We start from the raw sequence: 19,534 nt of genomic DNA, 5'->3' as shown, positions 1-19,534 counted from the left end.
AAGCAGTTGATGTACTGGAGTAAATAAATTGATACAACTTTTTTCATTTTTATTAAACAAAGTGACAGTGTAAAAAACATTGTAAAATACTATACATTCTGGTTTGTAGTAATTTCTGGTAGTGTTCATCTTTAAAGTTTTCTGTTGGTGTTTATCCTTAAATTTTTCTGCATTTTTCAGTTTTATACAACAAAATTTTGTGACTTTTTTAAACCTATACTCTTTTTATATTTAAAACATATGAAATGCTTGAAAACTGTACAGAGATGTAGCAAGATGTGAAAGCTACCCTTTATGCCCTTTTCATTCCCATTTCCTTCCAAATATATAACCGTGTAAATAGATTGGTGTACATCCTTTTTCTGCATATATACTTACATACAAACATATATACACATAAACATTAAGAATGTTATTATGCCATAAGTGTTGTTTTTTACTTTTTTTTTTTTAACAGTATGATTTGAAGATCTTTCCAAATGGCTACATAGAATTCCATAATGAAATCTATCAAGCTTTATTTAACCATCAACTGTTGGACACTAAGCTGTTTTTTTGGTTTTTTTTTAATATTACAAACAGTCCTTTAAAGGATATCTGAGTGATAACTTTTGACACATTTGGAAATGTTTTTGTAGGATATGTTCTTATAAGTGAAATTGCAGATCAAAAGCATTTGATAGGTACTACCAAATTGCCTTTTTTTAAAAGGCTTAGTTAGCAATTTTATATTCCCTCTGATAATTTATATGAGTGACCGTTTCTCTAAATTCTGGTGAATACTTGATATTTTCAGAATTTTTCTTTTTGCCATTGTGATGGTTGTAAATTTATTACCAACATTTTATTTTGCCTTTTCTGGTTACCAGAGAGGAGACAACATTTAAATGTCTTAAATGGCCATTTGTATTTCTTCTGTGACTGAATTATTTTTTTAATCAAGAAGACCCTCTAGTTATTAAAAATAAGGAATAAATATAGTTTTACATTAGAAAAATTAGTTTTGCTTATTAAGTCCCTGTGGGATAATGGATGTAAAATGTTAGGTTGTTAATAAAAGTAATAAATTTATCTCAATGTTTATATGAAGAAGCTAGTTAACTAAATGTAATTCTGTCTCCTAAATCTTCTTAGTTTAAGTAGAATTTTATCAGTGGACCTATGCCTATTAGTTAACTAGCTGGGTATCAGTTACCCAAAGCATTCTGCTAGTATTTGCAGACATTCAGAGAAGTAGATAACTTGTTCTTTACTTTTATTAATCACTTCATTAAATATCTTTTAACCTCTTATTATATGCCAGACATAGTTTTAGGCACTGGGGTTATAGTGGTAAATAAGACATTGGCGGAGAAGAGAGGTGTATATGTGCTAATTTGTCTTTCTAATTTATCAACCTCACTATGAAGTTGATAATTAAATGGAGACCTAAATGACAAGCGTCAGCTATGTGATGATCTAAGCATCCCAGGAAGATAAAAAACAATGTTTTAAGGTATCAAATCAAGAAGAAGTGTGACTTCCATTTTCTTTTTTCTCATTTTTTTAAAAAATTGAAGTATAATTTATTTACAATGCTGTGTTAGTTTCAGGTGTACAGCAAAGTGATTCTGTTATACATCTCTATCTCTGTCTCTATCTCTATATATCTGTTCTCATTCAGATTCTTTTCCATTATAGCTTATTATAAGATATTGAATATAGTTCCCTGTGCTATACAGTAGGTCCTTATTGTTTATCTATTTTATATACAGTAGCGTGTATCTGTTAATCCCAAACTCCCAATTTATCCCTCCCCTCCCTTTCCCCTTTGGTAGTTTGTTTTCAATGTCTATGAGTCTGTTTCTGTTTTGTAAATAAGTTCATTTGTATCATTTTTTTTTTAGATTGCATATAAGTGATATCATATGTTTGTCTTTCTTTTTCTGACTTAACCTCACTTAGTATGATCAGCTCTAGGTCCATCCATGCTGCTGCAAATGGCCTTATTTCATTCTTTTTTATGGCTGAGTAATATTCTGTTGTATATACCTCATCTTCTTTATCAGTTCATCTGTTGACGGACATTTAGGTTGCAAAGCATGACCCTTTGAAGACACAGAAAAGAGGCTTGTGTGGCTGGAGCCTAGTGAGTGAAGGAGGGTATAATAAAGATGAGAGGCAATTTGGGTTTTGTGGATCACAAAAAAGATTTTTATTTTATTCTAAATGCATTGAGAAGCCATTGGAGAGTGTTAGGCGAAGGTGTGGTATAATCCAATTTATGTTTTTAAAAAACATAGACATAAAAATACAAGGCGGTATGTAACAAGTGTTATATGATTTCAGCAAATGAGAAGGTTACAGAGGAGATGGGACTTCACCTTGACCCATAAAGACAGATAAGATTTAAATAAATGGAGGGGAAGGGTGTAGTATGGTGTGGTAGCAATAAATAATGCCTGGCTTTAAACTAGAAGACTTGCTCTTGGGTATTGACTCTACCTTTTCATAGCTCCTGGCCTCTAAGTAAATTTCTTGACCCTCTTTATCTTAGTTCTTCCATCTGCTTTCTCTATGCCTTGGTTGATACAAAGAGCAAGTCAAATGAAAAATGCCTATAAAAGTATTTTGTAAACTGTGGGTGTCAGTGTGGTATGCTTGTTTATTTAATAAAAGACTACCATCTGTGTGTTCTTACGTTAAGGGCTGTGGAGTGATACAAAAATGAATTAGATCTGGTGTTTGCGCCTTAAAGAGGATATAGTCTAGTAGATAATGTGGTAACATCTAAAGTGCAGTGTTACGAATGATAAAGATCTTAAGAAGGATGCAGATAAGGTGCTATAGGGATTGAAAGAAATGAGAGCTTGCTTTTTTCTTGGAGTTGGTGGTACGGCTTTATGAAGAAGGAAGGACTCTTGAACTAGGCCTTGAAAGGTGGATAGGACTTCAATAGAAGATGGAGGAGAAGAGGATAATTTCAGTGGGTCAATCTGTGGGAGTAACGGTGTGGAGCATTAGGCAAATTCAGAACTTGATAAGGAAAGGTAGGTTAGGACCAGACAGATTATGCAGCACGTTAATACTAGACTAAGGAAGGTGAATTCTATTCAGTAGGAATACTACCAGCAAATATTTATTGAGCATCTGCCAGTGCCAGGTCTGTGCTAGTCAGGGCTATGAGAATTCAGTGATCTCAGTTTAGTTGGGGAAGACATTATTATTTTAATGAAACGTGAATGAAGTGTTGCAGGATCATAGTTCAAGGAACATCTGCAGCTGCCTGGCATAATAAGGGGAGGCTTTATAGAGGTGTGGTAGACATTTGTGCTTTGCTATGAAGTATCCCTTTGCTTAGCAGATAAAATAGGAAAAGAGAGGAACATGAGAGAAACATTCTAGACCTGACACTTTATGTGCTTTGGGATGGCTGGACAAGGTTTTGTGTGCAGTGCAAGGCTATGAAGAATTTTGATAGAGGGTAACTGAAAGATTCAGGTGGCAGTAAATTGGAAAAGGTAGAGACTCGAGGTGGGGAAACTGGTAAGGAGACTATTACACTGGGCAAAGTAAAAGATGAGGTAGGACCTCATGTGAAATAGTAGCTAAGGGGATAAAGAGCCTCGAAAATTGGAGACATGCTTGAGATGTAGAATTGACAGGACTTGGAGATCAGTTGGATATGGGAGAAGGGAGGAAAGGGATCAGGTGGAATATAGAATGAGTTCTGGATTTCTGCTACTTCAGTGGATACCATTGCCTGAGGATAGGGTATATTTAAGGAGAAAGGGCGTGGATTTGGAGAGGAAGCCTAATAGCTTCAGCTGTATTGTGTTGAAGGTGCATTTAGGATATTTGGGAGGGGTGGAGGATGACTTCGGGGGGTAATCAATGTTTAGGTGATAATTTAAGCCATACATATGTATGAATTAAGTTATCATGGGGACGTGGGAGAATGGATATAATGAAGAAGAGGAACCTTAAGGAGCACTGAGAAATGGCCATAGAAGTAAAAAAACAATCAGGAAAAAAACGGTAGTGGAAGTGGTTAGAAAGTGTTTTTTAAGGGTATAGTCAACATTGTCATCATAGATATTGATATTTTTCTTTCCTTTTCCCTTTATTTTTCCTCCAGAGGTAGGTCATTGGTCACTTCAATGATTACAGTGAGGACATATAAGCCAGATTAGAGTGGTTTGAGGAATATGTGGGGTGGATGAGAATTTGGCTGTAATTAGAAGGAGAGATAAAGATACAATATCAAGGTGCCATTTATTGCTTGTTTTTTCTTGTCTGTTTTTAAAGATCTTAGAGTCTTGAGTTATTTATTTCCTGAGGGGAAATAGTGAATAGACAGCAAAAGGTTGAAGTCACAAGTAATGGAGTAGCCCTAGAGGAGCCTAGCATAGAGCATCTCGTCTCCTCCTCCCTAGAGGAGCCTAGCATAGAGCATCTCAAACTATAATGGGGATTTTGTTGAAATGCAGATTCTGAATCAGAAGGTCTGGGTTGGGGCCTGAGATACAGCATTTCTCATAAACTCCCAGATGAAGCTGATGCTGCTTTGGTTTGTGGGCCAAACTCTGAAGTAAGGATCTAAAGAATATGGGATTGCAAGTATTATTACAGGAGTTAGCCTTAGGTAGAAAGAGGAACACCTCTGCTCTGAGATCGGGTGGAATATAAAGTGGATGGAGATACAGATTAAGTTTGCAGGCAGGGCGGAGCAACTAAGCCCATGTGCCACAGCTACTGAGCCTGCGCTCTAGAGCCCGCCAGCCACAACTACTGAGCCCATGTGCCACAACTATTGAAGCCCATGTGCCTAGAGCCTGTGCTCCGCAACAAGACAAGCTACTGCAGTGAGAGGCCCACGCACCGCAACAAAGAGTAGCCCCCGCTCGCTGCAGCTAGAGAAAGCCCTCGCACGTGCAGCAACGAAGACTCAATGCAGCCAAAATAAATAAAAATAAAATTAAAAAAAAAAGTTTGCAGGCAGGAAACATACCCGATAACCTTTGTTTTTTTCTGTGAAAAAGAAGTAAAGTGATTTTAAGAAAAGACTTTGGGAGTACTGTGAGCTTGAAGAAGGTGTGAAGGTTTGGAATAGTTACTAAAAAGAGAAGGAAAGTGAGTGAATTTGAGACATGTAATAATCACTGAAAAGTGAGGATTATTGTGGTTATGGTGTCTGTAGAAATAATTGGGGCAAGGAGAGATTTGATTTAAAGAGATCAGTTATTTTTAAGATGATAAGGTAACCTAGAGGAGAGGTAATGAGGTCTGAAATAGAACAGTGGCCTTGAGAATAGAAGAGGAAGATGTGAATAATGGCCCCCTCAAAGATGTCCATGTGAACCTGTGATATGTTACTTTACTTGGCAAAAGGGACCTTTGTAGATTAAAATAGGGATCCTGGAGATGGAGAGATTATCCTGGATTGTAGGTCCTATGTAAACACAAGGGTCTTTGTAAAAGGAAGCAGGAAAGTCAGGGTCAGAAAAGGCCATGTGATGATAGAAGCAGAGGGAGAGAGGAAATGTTATGATGGAAGGACCATGAACCAAAGTCAGATGATGTGGGACCATGAACCAAGGAACGGACAGTCTTTAGAAGCTGGAAAGGGTAAGGAAACAGATTTTCCCAAGACTGTAGAAGGAACAAAGCCCTGGTGACGTGTTGATCTTAGCCCAGTGAGACTGATTTTTGGACTTCTGACTTCCAGAACTGTAAGATAATACATTTGTGTTGTTTAAGCCACTAAATCTGTGGATAATTTTTTATAGCAGGAATAGGAAACATACAAGGAATTATGGATGTAAGGGAATGTAGAGTTAGAATCAATAAAATGAGACAGTTGATGGCATGTGGTATGGGCAGCAGAAAACTGGGAAGATTTCTAAGCTGGGTAAATGGGTAGAGGAGAGTGGTGAAATTAAAAATACAGAATGGCAGGGAGCAGATTTTAGAGGAAAGTGTTCACTTTGCATGTAAGTCTGGATTAGATACAGATTAGTTTTGAAACAAGGGGTAAATTTAAGAGGCTGCCATAGTACTGTTAAACTTAATAGAGCTGTTATAATACTAATGCATGGCAAATTTTACAGGAATATTTAGAGTTTTGACTGAGACAGTGACTAAAGGGATGATTGAGAGAGGCCGGTTTTTGAAAAATAATACCACGTTATATTTATATAGTGCTTGTTTTCACTTTGGGAATCATTCCCCCCCACCCCTCAGTTTGTTGAGATATAATTGACAAATAAAATTGTAATATATTTCAGGTGTCAACAGTGATGACTTGATATACGTATACATTGTGAGAGGCTTCTCACAATCAAGTTAACACATTCATCACCTCACATATTTACCTCTTTTTTTGGGGGGGGGTAAGAATACTTAAGTTCAACTCTCTTAGCAAATTACTTCTAATTTTACAACACTGTGTTATCAGCTATAGTCACCATGTTATATACATTAGGTTCTTAGACCTTATTCATCTTTTTTTAAAAATATTTATTTATTTGGTTGCACTGGGTCTAAGTTGTGGCAGGCGGGCTCCTCAGTTGCAGCTCCAGGACTCCTTAGTTGCAGCTTGCCAGCTCCTTAGTTGCGGCATGTAGGCTACTTAGTTGTGGCATTCAAACTCTTAGTTGCAGCATGCATGTGGGGATCTAGTTCGCTGCCCTGGGCTTGAAGCCAGGCCCCCTGCACTGGGAGCATGGAGTCTTACCCACTGTACCACCAGGGAAGTCCTGACCTTATTCATCTCAAAAGTGAAATTTGTACCTTTTTACCAACCTGTCCCCATTTCCCCCACCCTCTAGCCCCTGGCAATCACCTTTCTCGTCTATCTTCCTTTGAGTTTGACTTTTTTTTTTTTTTTTTAAGATTCCACATATAAGTGATACCATGCAGTATTTGTCTTTCCTGGCTTATTTCACGTAGCATAACACTCTCCAGGTTCATCTGTGTTGTCACAAATGGCAGGATTTCCTCTTTTTTTAAGGCTGCATAATATTAAACACATGCCCACATTTTCTTTATCCATTCATCTGTTCATAAACACTTAGATTGTTTCCATATCTTGGCTCTTATGAATAGTACTGCAGTGAACATGGGGGTACAGGCATATCTTGTTTTATTGTGCTTCTCAGACACTGTGTTTTTTACAAACTGAAGGTTTGTGGCAACCCTGCATTGAACAAGTCTGTTGGTGCCATTTTCCCAACACCATTAATTTTTAAAATTAAGGTATGTACACTGTTTTTTTAGGCATAATGCTGTTGCACACTTAATAGACTATAGTATGGTGTAAACATAGCTTTTTATGTGCTGGGAAACCAAAAAGTTTGTGTGACTTGCTTTATTGCAAATTTGCTTTATTGCGGTGGTATGCCTGTACAGATATTTCTTTGAGGTAGTGATTTCATATCCTCTGGATGTATACCCAGAAGTGGATTGCCAATAGTTCTATTTTTTGACTTCTAGATTCGCTTCCACATGGTTTTCTATGGTGGCTGTGTCAATTTACATTCCTAACAACAGTGTACCAGGGTTCCCTTGTCTCTGCATTCTCACCAGCATTTGTTATCTCTTGCCTTTTGATAATAAACATTCAAGGAGGTGTGTGGAGGTATCTCATTGTGGAATTGCATTTCCCTGATGATTAGTGATATTGAGCACCTTTTCAGGTACCTGTTAGCCATTTGGATGTGTTGCAAAGTCTCTTCAGGTCCTTTGCCCACTTTTTTTTTAAACAAATGTTTTTTAAAATTAACTAATTAATTAATTTTTGGCTGTGCCGCATGGCATGTGGGATCTTAGTTCCCTGATCAGGAATTGAACCCACACCCCCTGCATTGGAAGTACAGAGTCTCAACCACTGGACCACTAGGGAAGTCCCCTTTGCCCACTTTTTAATTGGTTCATTTGCTTTTTTTGTTCTCTGAGTTGTATGAGTTCCTTGTATATTTTGAGATTTATTTATTTATTTTTGGCTGCGTCCGGTCTTAGTTGCAGCATGCGGGATCTTTGTTGCATCGCGTGGGCTTCTCACTAGTTGTGGCGTGTGGGTTTTCTCTTCTCTAGTTGTGGCACACAGGCTACAGGGCGCATGGGCTCTGTAGTTGTGGCACGCGGGTTCCAGAGCGCATGGGCTCTGTAGTTTGCGACACACAGGCTGTCTAGTTGAGGTGCGCGAGCTTAGTTGCCCCGCTTCATGTGGGATCCCAGCTTCCTGGCCAGGGATCGAACCCATGTCCCCTGCATTGTAAGGCGGATTTTGTACCACTGGACCACCAGGGAAATCCCCTTTGTATATTTTGGATATAAACTCCTTATCAAAAATATTCTCTCCCATTCTATAGGTTGATTTTTTGTTTTGTTGGTGGTTTCCTTTGCTGTGCATAAGTTTTTTAGTTTGATGTAGCCCCACTTGTTTATTTTTGCTTTTGATAAACCTTTGCCAAGATCAGTATCAAAGAGTTTACCCCCTTCTTTTTCTTCTAGGAGTTTTATGGTTTCAAATCTTATGTTCAAGTCTTTAATCCATTTTGAGTTGATTTTTGTATGTGGTTTAAAATAGGGGCCCAGTCTTATTCTTTTGCGTATGGCTATCCAGCTTTTCCGATGCCATTTATTGAAGAGATCATCCTTTTCTCGTTGTATATTCTTGACTCCTTTGTAGAAAATTAATTGGCCATATGTGCATGGGTTTATTTCTGGAGTCCAGTTTGTTCCATTGATCCATGTCTCATACTGTTTTGATTACTGTAACTTTGCAATATAGTTTGAAATCAGAAAGTTGATGCTTCTAGCTCTGTTCTTCTTTTTCAAGATTGCTCTTGCTGTTCAGGGTCTTTTGTGGTTCCATATGATTTTTAGGGTTTTTTTCCTATTTTTGTGAAAAATGCCATTGGAATTTTGATAGGGATTCCATTGAATTTGTAGATTACTTCGGGTAGTATGGACATTTTAATAATTCTTCCAATTTATGAGCATGGAATATCTTTCCGTATATTTCTTTTTCAATTTCTTTCATCTCCTTGGTTAAATTTATTCCGAAGTACTTTATTCTTTTTGATACTTTTATAAATGGGATTGTTTTCTTATTTTGTCTTTCCAACAGTTTGTCATTAGTGTATAGAAACACAACTGAGTTTTTATACTGATTTTGTATCCTGTAACTTTACTGAAATTGTTTATTCTAACAGGTGTTTGGTGGAGTCTTTAAAGGGTTTTCTGTCTGTAAGTTCATGTCATCTGCAGACAAAGAACATTTTCCTTTTCACTTTTTGATTTTGATGCCTTTAATTTATTTTTCTTGCCTAATTGCTATGTCTAGGACTTCCAATACTGTGTTGGATAAAAGTGGTAAGAGTGGGCATCATTATCTTATTCCTGATCTTAGAGAAAAGTTTTCAGTTTTTCACTGTTGAGTATATTAGCTGTGGGCTTGTCATATCTAGCGTTTATTGTGTTGAGGTGTGTTCCTTCTGTGCCCAATCTGTTTTTTATTTTTATTTAATTAAAATTTTTTTTATTGGAGTATAGTTGATTTACAATGTTGTGTTAGTTTCTACTGTACAGCAAAATGAATCAGTTATACATACACATATATCTACTGTTTTTTAGATTCTTTTCCCATATAGGTCATTACAGAGTATTGAGTAGAGTTCCCTGTGCTATACGGTAGGTCCTTATTAGTTACCTGTTTTATATATATTAGTGTGTATATGTCAGTCCCAATCTCCCAATTTATCCCTCCCCCCCTTTCCCCTCTAGTAACCATATGTTTCGTTTTTATAGTGAAAGGATGTTGAATTTTATCAAACGCTTTTTCTGCATTTGTTGAGATACTCATATGATTTTTATCCTTCATTTTATTAATGTGGTATATCACATTTATTGATTTGCGTATGTTGAACCATCCTTGCATGGAAATCACTTTCATACCTTTATGGGGGCTTAGCAACAAGATTTGAATGGACATAGCTACTGTTAGCATGTGAAATAAGCAGGGTAGAAAAATTAGGCTAAAAAATATTGTGAATAGTGACTACCATAGGAGACATCACATGCATTGAACGTTTCCACCATCCCAGAAAGTTCTATTGGATACTGCTGTTACATATTATTTTATATAATGAGGGATTGAATATTATTATAGTAAAAATTTTAAGAATCAGTGTTTGCTAATTAGGCACAATTGCAGAAGACCTGGACTCTTGGAGAGATTGTGTGATATAGTCGAGTGAACAGTACACCATGCTCTCTCTCTAAGGAACACTAACTGAATTAACAGTGAGCACTAACCAGTTGGGTTTTAGATACTGGATTTTTTATCCTGGTTCTGCTTTTTTTTTTTTTTTTAATAAATGTATCTATTTTACTTTATTATTTATATTTGGCTGCATTGGGTTTTCATTGCTGCGCCCAGGCTTTCTCTAGTTGCGGCGAGTGGGGGCTACTCTTCGTTGCACTGCACAGGCTTCTCATTGTGGTGGCTTCTCTTGTTGCAGAGCACGGGCTCTAGGTGTGCCGGCTTCAGTAGTTGTGGCACGTGGGCTCGGTAGTTGTGGCACGCGGGCTCGGTAGTTGTGGCACATGGGCTTAGCTGCTCTGTGGCATGTGGGATCTTCCTGGACCAGGGCTCGAACCCGTGTCCCCTGCATTGGCAGGTGGATTCTTAACCACTGTGCCACCAGGGAAGCCCCCTGGTTCTGCTTTGAGTTGTATGAATTTGCGAAAGCTTCTAAAAAGATTCTGTAATTTCTTTTTTTTTAATTAAAAAATTTATTTATTTATTTATGGCCATGTTGGGTCTTTGTTGCTGTGCACGGGCTTTCTCTAGTTGTGGCGAGTGGGAGCTACTCTTCATTGCGGTGTGTGGGCTTCTCATTGTGGCGGCTTCTCTTGTTGAACACGGGCTCTAGGCGTGCGGGCTTCAGTAGTTGTGGCATGCGGCTGCAGTAGTTGTGGCTCGCGGGCTCTAGAGTGCAGGCTCAGTAGTTGTGGCGCATGGGCTTAGTTGCTCTGCAGCATGTGGGATCTTCCCGGGCCAGGGCTTGAACCTGTGTCCCCTGCATTGGCAGGCAGATTCTTAACCACTGCGCCACCAGGGAAGCCCCGTGATTCTGTAACATCTTAAAAACATTCAAAACAAACAAGAAACAGCTAATATATGGTCACTGTAAATTTTACAGCACAGAAATATTAGAAAAAACATTTTTAAAAAGAAGAAAAATCTTACCTATAAAACAAGGATGTGCTATCTACCATCCATTTAAGTTTTTTTATAAGACATGACATAATTCATTATGTAGTCTTAGAGATCCACTTCTCTCTTACTCTCATAACTTTGTATGGCTGAAGTGTTAGATCATTAGTAAAAATAACCTAAACTTGAGTTTTGTGTTTTTATTTAATTTTAGATTCCCAAAATATGTTTGTTATAAATAGTAAATATGTAATTGAAATTGATTAGCAAATATGCAATACCTGAGAGAATACAAGTTTACTAGGGCAGGAAATTTGAAAAGTTAAGGAACTTTTTAAGAGAAATAGAAAAATTGGAGAAGAATGGAGTGTGTGTCTAGAAGAATTTCAGTTGGTTTAGGGATCAAATACCATAAAAATGTCATTTCTGAAATATGTATTTTATAGGTCAAAAATTTTTGTCTTTACTGATAACTTTCTTATCTAGATTCTGTGCAGAAGAGAATAAGAATTTTAATAGGCCAGAGGAGTTACTTATGTTGGGATTTTATCTTTGTATCTGTTTTCTTAAGTAAAGTTTACTTATTATAAATTTCTTAGTTAAATATTATTTCTGTGTCTGTATGAAGCTGATGACCAGAATCTTGCTAGTGTGGGAAAGTTAATTTAGGAAAAGTTCTGTGCTGTTACCTCTGATGAGACGACAGTCTCTTTGCTTTCTCCTGCTGTGATCAGGGGATAGTAACTTGACATAGCAGTCTTATTTTGAGGTCGAAGATTCTGAAGGCAAAGGAAATTAAAAGTGTGGCCAAGTGTTTCATATTATGACACTTTTTGTTCCTATATTAAAGTTATCCAAGATATTTTATAACCAACTTATTACTTTATATTTAGCTAAACATTTCCTCTCATTTCCATGAATAGTTGTAAGCTCATTGATGATTTTTATGATTGATGTATATGAATATTTGTTAAGCAAGTGTTAGATTAAAACGTTTACTAAACCAGTGTTCCTGTTAACCTAAAATAATGTTACATAAATTCTTTATGTAAAGTATGGGGTTTGAAACACTAGCTCAGTGCTGAACACTAATTGGCCCTACGTACATTTTGAAATGTTTCTGAAAGAATAAGGGAGAAGTTGAATTTGAGTTTATCCAAAATCTAACCATTATTTGTCTTCATACTAGAATTGTAAAATGTATTGGGTAATATATATGTATATATTACATAATATATTAATGCCAAATATAAACAAAAATTTCTAGTTCTTCCTTTTCTCTTCCCACTTTAATTATGGGTTCTTAGGAATTTCTTTGCTTCATTTACCAAATGAAATCCCCTACAAAATTTCAATAAGAACTATCTCCATGGTAGTGTGTTAATGTGTTGAATGTGACTCTGCGTACTTTAGAATCAAAAGATCTGGGTTTAAGACCTGGCATACAGTTAGGTTCTAGAAGGTAACAGAATCCAACTCAGATGGTTTAAGAAGGAGGACTACAGAGATAGGGGTGGATTGAGAAAACTGACAAGGGATGTTTTCGTTAGTTACAGAGGGAAGCTCGAAGGGGCAAGGAAAATACAGTGTTATTAGAGCCTGGTGAGAGCTGTGGAGAAGGCAGTGCTTGACAGGAGCCATGGTGGTAGAGGGACAGAGCTTCTGCCACAAAATGTGACCAATAGGAAGGAGGGAGCTGGAAAGAAATAATCCAGCTTTTCGCTGCCTTCTGATCTGCCAGTGATGGATAGCACTGGAACCCAGAAGATGCATCTGTTGAGGTCAGCCTCCTTTGGGCACAGGGTAGGGCAGAAGAGTATTGGAGGGATGGGGTACTGGCAGCAAGATAATAACCAGTACAACTACTAATGAGATTGGGATTTGACTTCAGGTAATATTTTAGATTCAAGTTTTATCTACAAACTGCAGATACTTTACTGGGGTTGATGTGAGCATTAAGTGAGCCATATCAAATATGTCAAAGTACTCTAATAGTGCCTTGGTCTTATATTTTTTTAAAGTTTTGATAAGGTGTGGATTTGAAAAGCTCAGCTTCATTTCTGTTGGTGCTGTGCTGCATTTGTTTCATAGAAACTTTGGTTGCCACCATACTTTTGAATATACGTTAATTTTTGTGTTTTCCAGTGATTTTTGAGCAGTGAAATGAACAGTCATTGTTAGATAGTTCCCAAGATTTAGACTTTTTCTTACTGCCTAATGACAGGTTTCATTTTTTTCACTCTTGGTGTAGACAGAGCACTACTTACTCCTGAACTTATGCATGGGGGGCTTTTGAGTTGTAGAAATTGTCTCCCTGGTAAAAGTTTGGTCAGACTTCACCCTGCTACTTCTACCATTGGTGTTGTCCTTGTTGACTGCTTCTATTTTCTTGAGACAGCAGTAATGCCTTGTCATAGTTTTTCCTCCTAATTCTTACAGTATTTCTTTTCATAGAGATCTACTTTCATCCAGCCCCATCTTTGAGCATTTGTAGGCCAGACTGAGATCAAGAGTCTATTTTCAGGAAAAGTATAACCAGCAGATAATATTCTACTTAAAAGCACTTTCTGCTTTTAAAAAATTCTCTCACAAAAACTATATTATGATTTGGAAATTAAGTAATTTCTATTTCATTTCACAGCCTCAAGTTAGGAGTTTTTGTACACTTCAAACTGAACTTTTCTGAGTTACTGACTAAATCTTAATTATCTTCCACCAGACGGTCTGCCAAATCCCGAAGCAGAAGCCCATACTCATCTAGGCATTCAAGATCTCGTAGCAGGCACAGATTGTCTAGATCCAGAAGTCGTCATTCTAGCATTTCTCCTAGCACACTAACTCTGAAGAGTAGCCTGGCAGCTGAATTGAACAAGAATAAAAAAGCACGAGCTGCAGAGGCAGCACGAGCTGCAGAGGCAGCGAAAGCTGCAGAAGCAGCTAAGGCTGCTGAGGCCGCTGCCAAAGCTGCCAAATCTTCAAACACTTCTACACCTACCAAGGGGAACACAGAAACTGGTGCCAGTGCATCACAAACCAACCACGTGAAGGATGTGAAGAAACTTAAAATTGAGCATGCACCTTCTCCCTCAAGCAGTGGAACTTTAAAAAATGACAAGGCAAAAACAAAGCCACCTCTTCAGGTAGCAAAGGTGGATAATAATTTGATTGTAGATAAAGCCACCAAGAAAGCAGTTGTAGTTGGAAAGGAGGGTAAATCTGCTGTTACAAAGGAGGAACCAGTATCTCTTAAAGAGAAAACCAAACCACTTACACCAAGCATAGGAGCCAAGGAGAAGGAGCAACATGTGGCTTTAGTGACCTCTACCTTACCACCCTTACCTTTGCCTCCCATGCTGCCTGAAGATAAAGATGCTGATAGGTAAGTGCAAAAAATTTTGTCAGTGACTGTTTAAAGAAAAATCTAAGTTTGAAATGAGAAATTATTTGACCCGCACCAAAAAAATTTTATAATGACTGTTAGTAAGTGAATTAATTTTCTTTATTGTGTACAACTTAAAATGAAGCACATGGCTTGTAGGATGACAAAATTATGGCTTATGCGAAGAATTCCAGGTAAAAATTGCCATTGTCCTGGGATACAATGTATGTTTCAGCTTGAGCTTGAGAATTAGAAATGTTGGTATTTTCTTTGGCTGAGTATTCCTTGGTGATACTACCGGAGACAGGACATTTTATGAGAGAGTCTGTCCTGGTTGATAATAGCGTGTATCTTGGTTATTCTAAGTGTTTTCATTGGCCTTATAAATTTATTACTTTAGGTGGCTTATAAATTTATTACTTTAGGTGGCTTTACGAATACATCACTTTTTAGTGTTTTATTGACTTAGTTTTTTGCAATTAGAGATTAATTACATATTACGGAAATGTGTTTATGCTTTCCTCTAAATTGTTTACACATTTCTGCTGTGAATGTTGGGGGTGTGGCTTGTACTTTATTTTGAAACATTTTTAAGAGGATGAAGGTAAGAGTAAATGTAAATGCAGTTCTAAGAATGTTTCTCAAATGTATGCTAGGATAGAAGTTTTATGCTCTTGTGTGATATTTGCCAGTTGACTTAACCTTTTTCATTCTTATTTTTATGAAGAAATTATAGCTGTTCCCCTCCCCTTCCCCTTTTTGTTAAAAAGCAACTATATGGTCAGTTTTCCTAGCTGACATCTGAGAATTTGAAAACAAGTGGATAGAAATTCCATGTGGGCAGGTCTTGCAAGTGCTCACTTTGGCCAGCATTATGACAATTTTATAATTTCAAACAAACAGAAAATAAAGTATTGAATATAATTTCTGTGTTTCATGCCCTCTGAGGCATCTTTTTTCTACAATCAAAAATGTTGCTGAGGGACCCCATCCAGTATGATCACGTGTTATCCAGTTATACTATTCTAATTGTGGTATTTGCAGGTTTGACTGTTCTCTAGGAACACCAAAGGGTCATAAGAGTAGTGATTTGTAATTTTGATGAGTCCTGGAGTGGGCTGTCCAGGACAGAGAGGCATGAATGCAGAATTGAGTCACTTCATTAGTGAGAATAAGCCAGTTGCTGAGAATCTAGTGATTCTGGACCAGTGAGACTGGTTGTTCTCTACTTTATTTTTCATATGTGCTACAGGGGTATATTTTTAGTGGTGATGTTTTTAAGAATTCAGGATGTGCCCAGGTGACTGCTTATTAAGGAGGATATTCTTTGTGCATCTGTTTTTAACAAGATGGTGGCACATTTCATACTTGGCCATTAACAAAATTTTTTTGACCCACCTTCTTTTCTGTCTTTTTTATTGTGTCTTTGCTCTTTTTGCTTTGAAAGTGTTTGTATGTTTCAAGCATATTGAAGTTTTTTAAGACTCCTGAGTACTACTACTGACATGTGCGGCCAGAGATTGATTCAACATCACTTATAGCCACTCTTCTTTTTTTTTAAATTTTATTATAAGTATATATTTTTAACATCTTTATTGGAGTATAATTGCTTTACAATGGTGTGTCAGTTTCTGCTTTATAACAAAGTGAATCAGCTATACATATACATATATCCCCATATCTCCTCCCTCTTGCGTCTTCCTCCCTCCCTCCCTATCCCACCCCTCTAGGTGGTCACAAACCACCGAGCTGATCTCCCTGTGCTATGTGGCTGCTTCCCACTAGCCATCTGTTTTACATTTGGTAGTGTATATATGTCCTTGCCACTCTCTCACTTTGTCCCAGCTTACCCTTCCCCCTCCCTGTGTCCTCAAGTCCATTCTCTACATCTGCATCTCTATTCCTGTCCTGCCCCTAGGTTCATCAGAACCATTTTTTTTTCTTTTTTAGATTCCATATATATGTGTTGGCATGCAATATTTGTTTTTCTCTTTCTGACTTACTTCACTCTGTATGACAGACTCTCGGTCCATCCACCTCACTACAAATAACTCAATTTCGTTTCTTTTTATGGCTGAGTAATATTCCATTGTATATATGTGCCACATCTTCTTTATCCATTCCTCTGTCAGTGGACACTTAGGTTGCTTCCATGTCCTGTCTTGTAAATAGAGCTGCAATGAACATTGAGCCACTCTTCTTTTTGATGCTCCAAATTTGATTGTCTGAAATTTGGCCAGTGGGAACTCCTTTATGCTAACTCCTTTGTCCTTTTGATATGACTCATTTTATTTTTGAGTGCTTCCTTGCTTCCTAGCCAAACAATATCTTTTAGGCTCACTTTGAACTTTGCTTCTCTCCCAGCCCTGGAATCCATTGCTCTCCGAAAATCATAAGATAGACTGTTAACTATATGTTTACATGTAATAAATCTTTTTTTTAAAAATTAGGATCATACCATGCACAATATTCCTTCACTTCTTTTTTTTTCTTTAATTTAATGTGTTGGAGATCTTTCCAGGTTGGTAGAGATAGGTTCAATATTCCTATACATGGAAGTGGATGTATCACTCTTTTATTAACTATTCTGTTGATTAATGGATACTTAGATTTATAATTGTTTGCTATTAAATTCTCCTTATACATTAATATTTTATGTACATGTGAGCAATTTTTATAGGATAGTTGTGAGGTCAAAGTATCCACATTTAAAAATTTGACGGAAACTGCCAAATTGAATCTTAGTAAGATTGTGTACCAATTTATGCACCCAAGTGTATGAAACTGCTTCAACTAACACTAAATATTGCCAATTTTGAAAATCTTTAAAATATGTGATTAATTTTGCATTTTTCTGGTTATTGAGATATAGCATCTTTCTAAACACTTGTTGGCTTTATTTTTCAGTGAATTGCTTGTTCATGTTTTATACTGACTTTTCCTTAAGATTATTATCTTTTTTCTAATTGATTTATAGGTACTGCTTATGTTAGGGATCTTGACCTGTGCCTCTCACAGTCTGTTGCTTGTCTTTGAGACTTATTTTTGTTTTTGGCTACATGGGTGTTTTCCATTTTGAGTGTAGTTGGATCTATAATTTTTCCTTTAAAACTTACAGGTTTAAAACATTTTTAAAGGTTAACTCACATCTCACAGAAATTTGTTTTTGGTTATTGTATGTAGAAGAAAGACATGGTCTGATTATGTGCTCTCTCGCATCACCCCTGGACTAATAGATCAGTTGTTGCTAATGTCATTTACTGAATAATCTATCTCACTGATTTGTGGTGCCATATATAAAAATTCTTATAGATATCTGTGTGTTTCTGGACTCTATTTTCTATTAACATATTGTATTATTTCTTTGCCAATACTTTTTTGTTTTAACTTCTTAGGTGCATAGTATGTTGGCTCTCAAAGTCAGATTTCTATTATAGGAGTAGGTAGTAATGTAAAAGTAAAGGGATGGAGTAAATTACTGGTTAGTGAATAACCCGGCCATTCAGCCTCAACTTCAACACTGCTATAAATGAACTTGGGCCCAGTGTTGGCATTTTTTGCCTTTATTAGACAGATTTTATGATCATTTGGCTTGTCTTGCTTGATTTTTGTTTGGGACTTGGTTAAATGCAATGATTAATTTGGAGACTGACAGATTTACAGGATTACAGTTTCCCATATGAAAACATCATTTCATTCATTCTGGTCTAGTTTTATGTTCATCAGCCATATGTTTTAATTTTCTTCTCTTGGTCTTATACATTTCTGGTTAAGGCATTTTGTTGTTTTTTGTTTCTGTAGTATATGGAGACTTTTAAAAACTCATCACATACCCTATTTGGTTATTGCAGGTATTCAGTGAAAATATAATGTTTTTAATTATATAGTGTTATTTTTGGAAACTAATATTTCATTTCTCTTAAGTCTGGGAGCCTTGCTGAATTTGGTAGTTCATATAATGATATATTTGAATATAGGCAGTCTTTTAAATGTTAAATTATAAGTAAAATTAAGACTTCTAGTCTCCCCTCCCCCCCATTGATTTGAATTTTTGGACAAATGCAAATTTTGGACTGAGGTCTAATTACAAGTTACAGACTACAGTTCTCTAAATAAATTATTTTAAATAGAATTATTTTCAGACAGAGTTCAAGTGGTACCTTTTCTAGAAAGAAGCTTTTACTGTCTTTCAGTCCTGAGTTAGCTACCCTTTAGTACCATATTACTCTGGAAATTAGTCTGTACAGTACTTTATCCTGCTGCTTTCTGATGCCTCCAAAAGACTATAACCTCCTTTCTGAGAGGAACTGTATGTATCTTAATGTATTTGTGAATTGTTTTGTTGTTAAACTATAGTGCCTATGTAATACTTAGCACATAGACATGTATAATGAATATTTGTTGAATGGAGGGACATGAAAATTGAAAAGTGGGCTATATGACACCATTACTATAAAAATACAACTGCAATCCAATTTCCTTTTGAGCTTGTTTTCCCTATTAAAGATTACTTTCTAGTAACATGGGGTTGTGAAGGAAAGTCACAATTTTATTGATAAATAGTTTTTATCAGATGGTATTAAAAGACCGTATATTGTACAATAATATTAAAGTCCAACATGAGTAGGAGAAGCTATAATTAAAATGAAATGATTTATATTGTTAACATCATTAGTAGTTTCTGACCACAGTAGTGTAGTTTCACTAAAGTTTTTAATTCTGGGACTCATAACTGCTGTGAAAGTATGTGAAGTCCAAATTTTATTATCATTGTAATATTCTCTTTCAACATGTTATATTGTTAAACAGATTTTGTAGTGTCTGGGAGGTTTAAAATAATCAATTACCAGGTTAAGATATAGTTTAAAAAATCAGAGGTCTTAATACATTCAAAAAAGTATAAAACTAACTGAGCTTAATTTTCACCTGTAATTCTGATAAGCTAGAGCCTT

At 36.5% G+C, this 19,534-nt stretch overlaps 1 protein-coding gene across 2 annotated transcripts in view; it reads left to right on the top strand.

Moving 5' to 3' along the window:
* Positions 1-19,534, top strand: part of CDK13 (cyclin dependent kinase 13) — a 112,188-nt gene that overhangs the window by 15,749 nt on the left and 76,905 nt on the right. For both annotated transcript variants that reach the window (XM_029233717.1, XM_029233716.1), the window contains exon 2: positions 13,923-14,582. In XM_029233717.1, coding sequence (XP_029089550.1) covers positions 13,923-14,582 — 660 coding nt within the window. The remainder of the gene's footprint in view (positions 1-13,922; positions 14,583-19,534) is intronic.

The sequence above is a fragment of the Monodon monoceros genome, unplaced genomic scaffold (genome assembly GCF_005190385.1).
Source record: "Monodon monoceros isolate NGI ecotype Baffin Bay Population unplaced genomic scaffold, NGI_Narwhal_1 Super_Scaffold_2, whole genome shotgun sequence".
Classification (NCBI taxonomy): domain Eukaryota; kingdom Metazoa; phylum Chordata; class Mammalia; order Artiodactyla; family Monodontidae; genus Monodon; species Monodon monoceros.
This window is presented reverse-complemented; position numbering and strand designations above follow the sequence as displayed.